The 7,111-nt window shown below is 47.8% G+C and overlaps 1 protein-coding gene across 4 annotated transcripts; it reads right to left on the bottom strand.

Annotated features, from left to right (window-relative positions):
* Nucleotides 1-343: 343 nt before the first annotated feature.
* STMN1 (stathmin 1) lies at nucleotides 344-6,500 on the bottom strand. Of its 4 annotated transcripts, none has more exons than XM_078452173.1 (5): nucleotides 6,477-6,500; nucleotides 4,333-4,405; nucleotides 3,672-3,844; nucleotides 1,396-1,587; nucleotides 344-859 (listed from the first exon to the last, which is right to left on the bottom strand). In XM_078452173.1, the coding sequence occupies exons 2-5, from the start codon at nucleotides 4,343-4,345 to the stop codon at nucleotides 788-790; spliced, it is 450 nt and encodes a 149-aa protein (XP_078308299.1). In that variant the 5' UTR covers nucleotides 4,346-4,405; nucleotides 6,477-6,500; the 3' UTR covers nucleotides 344-787. The 4 variants fall into 4 exon arrangements, with proteins under 4 accessions (XP_078308299.1, XP_060478415.1, XP_060478416.1 ...); XM_060622432.2 differs by lacking the exon at nucleotides 6,477-6,500 and adding an exon at nucleotides 6,094-6,204; XM_060622433.1 differs by lacking the exon at nucleotides 6,477-6,500 and adding an exon at nucleotides 5,095-5,118.
* Nucleotides 6,501-7,111: the final 611 nt, after the last annotated feature.

Raw genomic sequence — 7,111 nt, 5'->3', positions numbered from 1 at the left:
CCTCGAACTAGGATCTCCAGATTTCCTCTGAAGCCTTCTCTAGAAAGCCCACGAAGCCCATGCCTTAATCTGCCTTTTTAACAGGGACATGGGAACAAAAATAAGCTTGTTTGTGAATAAACATCTGAAAGACCATCGGGACAGCTGATCTGGGCGGGGCATCAAAACACAGTGAGGATTGTGGAAGAAGACAAAGCAGGACCACTCTGGGGCAGAGAACTTTCTGTGATGTGTGCACTGGGTGTTTCTGGAGGCCAGAGGCCCCGTCTGGAACAAACAGCAACCAGGAGGGCCTCTAACACGTCACGGTTTATTACCTGTAGAGAAAGAAGTCACTGCCACCAACAGCACTGTGCAGTTTTATTAACCATTCAAGTACAGTAGCATCTGGGAAGATCGGGACAGAATTGGGATTTAAAAGTGAACAGATATTCAGCATCTAACAGTTTGAAAGAAGCCACTACATACTCTTTTCACAAACAGGTTTTCACAGAGCCAATACAGTACTAGCCATTAACCCAGCACACCAGGTGTGCTGAAGTAGAAAAGATGCAACGAGAAAAATAGCTACATTAGAAAGACTTCAACACTTTAGAAAAAGAGTAAAACACTTTCAGTTTCTCCCCTTTAGCCCCTAAAACAACATCATACAGTCTGGGTCTACCTATACAGTCCTACATCAGCTTCTAGAATATTTGTCAGGAGGGCAAAAATAAAATGACACTGGCCAGTACAGTCTTTGGATATTTGGGAAGGGGAAGGGGAGAAAGTCAGTTCTCAGAACAAATTAGTCGGCTTCAGTTTCATCAGCAGGGTCTTTGGACTCTTTGTTCTTCCGTACTTCTTCAATGTGCTTGTCCTGTGAAGAAATGGCATTCGTCATCAGTCTAATTCGAAAGCCTGCCAAGGCGCTCACCCCGAGAGTCCCAACGGCAGCATCAGGGCGCGTATTATAGATCAGTGGGAATCACATCGCATACTTAGAATTCTAAACATGATCTTCCAACTTCCTTGGGTCACTCGGGGAACCTAATGACTGAGCCTCCTACGACTCTTCCACAGAATGTACAACTATTCTGGAAATTATTGCATAGTCTGTCTTATTTCATTTTCATATATTTTTTTAAAGATTTTATATTTTAAGTCATCTCTCCATTCAATGTGGAGCCTGAACCACGACCCCGAGAGCAAGAAAAATCGCACGCTCCACTGACTGAGCCAGCCGGGAGCTCTGCTCCACCTTATTCTAAAATAAGATACCTGTCATTTAATGTGTCAGGGCCTGAAACTGGTGACAAAGACACCAACCACCTAGATCGAGGCCATTAGTTCAGGCACCTCATTGGGGCAGACTTCAAGCTCTTGACCCTCTCAAAGCCAGGCTGGGACACCAACCTTCTCCCGCAAGCGCTCCAGTTTGGCAGCCATCTGTGCCTCTCGGTTCTCTTTGTTGGCTTCCATTTTGTGGGTCAGCTTTTCTTCCGCCATTTTACTGAAGTTGTTGTTCTCCTCGATCGCTTTCTGAAGCACTTCTTTCTCATGCTCCCGCTTCTCAGCAAGCTGCTTCAAGACCTCGGCTTCGTGGGACTGAAAAATGTGTTAAGAGGCTAGACTCTCGGACGTTTATTTAGCATTAGGTACAATGACAAAAGAAATGATTAATCGGGAGGACTGAAGAGAGACAGAAAATGAAGTCTCCTTAAATAACACCTAAGTCAAGGGCCTGAATTATCTGTCTCAAAATATGGCGAAAACCATACTGTTTTTCTGGTATTTGTATTTACTTTGGAAAACTGCCCAGGCTGGTTCAGAGTCTTGCACTACTGTTCTTTAAGGGAATCCCTGTAAGATTTACTGCTTAATGGTAGCAAGAGGACTTGAGCGATGTGCACGCGACAAAGGAGCTGTACTGTAAAGAATCTGGCTCTTGAACTTGAAAGTCCACCCGAAGAAAATTAGCTTATTATGAAAAAATGCAACCATATCGATAAAAAGAAAATCTATGAATGATAGGGAATTTAAGATTAAGAGCCCAGATTACTAGAGAGAGTTCTGTTTCGAGGAAAAACTTATCAGCTTTTCTCTTTAGAAGCTGCATTCACTTCCAGACCACTGGAGCTCTGTTACCAGTGTGCCTCCTTCAACAGACTCGGAATGGCTTGTTACCAAATAGATTCTGATGTGCTTGGAAGTATCACTGACTTGCGCAAAAACTGAAGAGCACCTGCCACTGGTTCTCTTCTGCAAAACCCCAGTCAGGGGAAATGTCGCTACATTTAGGCAGTTACTGCAGAAAAGCACAAGCTAGTGACGACAGGGCTGGGGTCGACTCCTTAATTTTTTTTGTCCAGCTACTGGCCGCATCTCCTCCACAAACTCAAAAACTCCATGAACCTCCATATGAACTCTATCTGCACAGAGAAACAGGTAGAGGACCCAGCCTTGCACACACTGTCACTCTTCCTGGAGAAATGAATCACGCGCAGGGTTGACCGTGGGTCAGTGCACATATACATGACATGTAGCACTGAAATGTCCATGGTGCATCTTACAGCAGCTTAAACAGGGGCCTGTGTATGTGTGTATGTGGTTAGATGTGTTAGACTTCAAATTGCATTAACTGTGTTGGTCAGGGGCAGGTTACCGCTTCACCTTCTTGTGCCTACTTTCCCTAATTTTATTAAAAAAAAATTTTTTTTTTCATTAAATAAACTCTACACCCAACACGGGGCTTGACCTCACCACCCCAAGATCAAGAGCCACATGCCGTACTGACTGAGCCAGCCAGGCGCCCCTCCCTAATTTTAAAATTAAACCCACTCACCTCAATCAGGGTTGTTGGAAGGGAATGAAATGGGAATTTATATATAAAGTTCTTCATGAAAAGAATAATATTGGATGGAAGGAAATGCACCAAAACGTTAACAATGGTTATTTCTGGGAAGTAGGATAATGAATATTTTTAATTTTCTATGCATAAACTTTTGTGATTCTCAATTTTTCTATAACAAGCATTTCCATACTTGTTGATTCTTCGGATTTGTTTTTGAAAATGGATACTTTACAGAATTGCTTAGGTAAGAGAAAAACTGCCCTAATATCATCATGCCAGGAGCAACACAATCACATTACCAGCAATCTAAAATGTTTTTATTGTACAGTTCTCAAAAAGCAAAACAAAACAAAAAAACCCACAGACACAACACACACAAACCACACCGAACTAATTCCCTCCCCCAAAAAAGGGAAAGAAAAAGAAATCATGCACCAACAAATCTATTTTTCAAAGAGAAAGCATGAGAGAAGCAGGAACTTTGGTTTCAGACAAACAGAGGCTTGAATTCTGGCTACGATACTCACTAGCTACAGGACATGGGAAAATGACAACACTCCCAAGACCATTTTCTCCTTTCAGTATCTCAGACATCTACCCTTTAGGGTCATTGTATTAAAGAAAAATAGAAGTAAAGGACTTGGTACATAATAGGAGTTCGGTAAGTGATGCCTGGCCTTTTCTTCTTCCTGGCATATGTAATTTACACAGTGTGTAATTACACAGATGTGTAATAATCACATCTAGCTACAACTGTTTTTCTCCTGTTATGGAAATAAAACTGATTTGCCACATTACATAAATAAATACCCTGTTCTCTGTGAATTGTGATGTTTACCTTGCGTCTTTCTTCTGCCGCTTCTAATTTCTTCTGAATTTCCTCCAGGGAAAGATCCTTCTTCTTTGGAGGGGAAAGGGGGAATTCTGGGACGGATTCTTTTGATCGAGGGCTGAGAATCAGCTCAAAAGCCTGGCCTGAGGCACGCTTCTCCAGTTCTTTCACCTGGATATCTGGATTTGATCATATTTATAACGTATTCAGAAAAATGGGGTTTTCCTATTCTAATAAACTATCCTGTAATTTTCTAAAAACTAAATCAATTTAATGAAAAGATTTAGGGCTGATGAAGCTTCCGTTTGCAGGCAAGAAATTACGTAAATACCACCTCTCAGAAAACCAAAGCTCAGTATTTTTGGATTAATAAATACCATTCTGAGATATCAGTGCTTGACAATCACTTTCATAATAAAAGAAAGACTTGTGCAAAACTCCACAATTTTGCTCTAGACCAAGCCAAATCATCAAATGGTGAAACAATTACAAGCTCTCAGTATATTCAAGTGATATTTTTTCTTCTTTATTCTCCGATTTATAAAATGGGTTTTTATTTATAAGACCAAAACACAACTGCCAAATTAATGGCTTGAGGCCTGAATCCATCTCCTATTATAAAATCCTAAACCCATCAGTATTCAGCTTTTCCAAATAGATTACCTACCAGAAGAAGCCATGGTGAACAGAAGACAAGAGACTGGCAGTGTATTCTACACAATCCACTGGCAAGGAAAACCCTGAAAACGATTTTTAAAAGCATGCAATCAATTTCTTTGCATTTCTAGGTCATTGATCCAAAGGGACCTCAAATAACATCCACATAAATCAGTGTCAGAAAAATCACTACTGTGGAATTGAATAAGACATCATTAACTAGAAAATCATAAAAATCTAGAAAATACTGAAACATTGGTAAATTTGAACTAAATAGAACATTGGTTTCAGAAAATCAAGTCAACTGAGCTTGCCTGTTCAAAAAACATCCCCGCGATTTTAAAATTTAGACAAGGTTAAGTCACAATATATATTTTTCTCCTATAAACTCTAAAATACCCCCCCCCCCCACGCCCCCCGGAATCAGCGAGAAGATATTCCAGATTCAACTCAACAGTGAGACCGGAGCCATCTTAATACTGCCTACAACTCATTGTGCAAATGAAATACCCACCCCTGCTTTGTCTGTGTCTGCCATGGTGGAAAACAAAACGCCCAAGCTAATATTAACCAATAATGTTGAACTCCTATTGTTCTTGGGGCCTAAGCTCCTTATCCAACAGCGGGCAAAATTAATCAGTTTTATGAACCTCTAGGCTTTAGGTTGTAGTATTTGCTGCCTTATGAAAAATTCTACATTCCCCCCCCCCCTTGATTTTTTTAAGGTCATTATCCTTGTAGACCCCAGCCTGGTAAGAAGACATAAGATTACAGATCCCAACAGCTGGAAATTAAAATCCGAGGCAACGAAACGGTCTAACCCCGGCAGAGCATGAGACGCAGCACCGGACCCAGGATGGGCGTGGCCCCGGTCAAAGCGAGGAAAAGCGGGTGGCCGCCCCCGGCCAATCAGAGCACGCCCTGCGCTCCGGCCCCTGGCCCCGCCCCCTTCCTCCCCGCGCCTTTTCGAATCTCCCCGAACTCACAACACCCCGGAGCCCGCGCGCGTGGGAAGGGGAGGGATGGGCGGGGCTAACGGTCCTATCTGGGTAACTCCGCCCTTCCCGGGCTAGCCCCGCGCTGACGAACCCCCCCCCCCAACTCCCGCCAAAAACATCTCGAGGCCACCCCCACCCCTGCAGCAGCTCGGCGGGTGGGGCAGGCCCGGGGAACTGGCCGTGGGATAGCCCCGCCATCGGCCCGCCACCTCCTCCCTTCACTCCCTCCCAACCTGCCTCCAGCCTAGTTGTCTGTGCCCCTCGCCGCGAGAACAGGATTGCTCTCGTGGGGTGTCAGCCTCTCCGGCTCGGCCCTAGTCACTGGGCGAGGGCGACAGCGGGGAGGGGATGAGGCCCTAGTCGCCGGCAGTCTGGCCCTAAAACCGCTGCTCCCTAGAGCCGCCCCGCCCCTTCAAACAATGGGGACCCCAGTGGGGCCGCGACTGCAGAAGGAAGGAAGGAGGCAAACGAAGGCCCACGCCCCCTATTGTCTCCACGACTGCACCCCGGGCTAACACCAAAGACTTGCCCAGCTGGCCGCGCCCCCTCCCCACGATAGCCGCGCCCCCAGGGAGCGGGGACAAAGCCGAGACTCCGCCCGAGCCACACACAAAGCGGAGCGACCCCCGCCCGCCAGCCCCTCTTGGGGCCCGCGGCCACGCCCGCCGCCCTCCAGCAGGGGGCCGCTGCCATGGCCCGGCCCCTCCCGCCGGCCGCGTCCCTCTCGCTGGCCCCTAGCCTCCCGCCGCCTCCTCCAAGAGCCCCGCACCCACCTGCTCGGTCCGAGCCGCCTGGCCACACTCTGAGCACCAACAGACCCGGGCGCGCACAAAAGCGCCAAACAGCGGCACGTGACCTCCCGACCGGGCTTTCTATTGGCTGAGAGCCGCGGCACGTGCCGACCCCTCCCCCCCAGCCCAGTGGCCCCGCCCCCCGGGACCCCCAAGCACCTCGGGAAGTGTAGTTCAGGCTGGCCGGGTAGGCGGACAATGCGAGGGGTTGGCCGCGTTTGGGGGTCTCCCCGGTGTGTGCAGGGGGACGGGGCGGTTGTCTGGCCTTGGAAGAGGGTTATACGATGGCCCCTAGCCTGGGTCTGAACCAGCCCTCCAATCTCTAGGAAAAGGGCGGGGCCGGGCGGGGCGGGGTCCCTCTGTACCTCTCAGAGGGTGGCCGACTGGACTCCGCCTCTGTTGAGCCACGTGCCCCGCATCGCCCCAAGGGCAACGCTCGGACAGCGAAGGGCCTCTCCGGTGCTACACCCCCTGCTGCCACCTAAGACGCCCAAGCCCTTGTTACAGGACAATGCCACTCTCTGCCCTTGTAAGGCCCTCTGCAACCCAGCGCCCTACCTCGAAACCCGCATGTAACCTGCATTGTGACATCATCATAATCCCTTACCCACTCAGTTAACAGGTCCTGGGCGTGGCCCTTCCTCACCGTGTGCCTTCTCCCTACCAAGCTCGGGTCCTGGAGCTGGTGACCAGAGAACAGTGGGGGAAAGGCGTGAGGCTCTGGAATTTGATCTCCTTTGCTTAAATGCAGACTCCATCTGTTCAGCCTAGCCTTTTGCCTGATGATAGGGAAGGAAGAGCAAAAGCAGTTCTAGACTACACAGACTGCAGTTAAGTGTTGCTTTTGTTCTTGGAGCACGTGCTCCCCAGTGCAGTGCTGGGCCCTTTTAAAGAATCAAAACAAAAGGGGGAGCCACAAGGTCACGGTTCCTCCTGGCCTGGTTAGATGAGAAGTACAGCAGAGCTACAAAGGAAATTGACCGGAGCTATCTTAGAATGA

The sequence above is a fragment of the Panthera onca genome, chromosome C1 (assembly GCF_046562875.1).
Source record: "Panthera onca isolate mPanOnc1 chromosome C1, mPanOnc1 haplotype 2, whole genome shotgun sequence".
Classification (NCBI taxonomy): domain Eukaryota; kingdom Metazoa; phylum Chordata; class Mammalia; order Carnivora; family Felidae; genus Panthera; species Panthera onca.
This window is presented reverse-complemented; position numbering and strand designations above follow the sequence as displayed.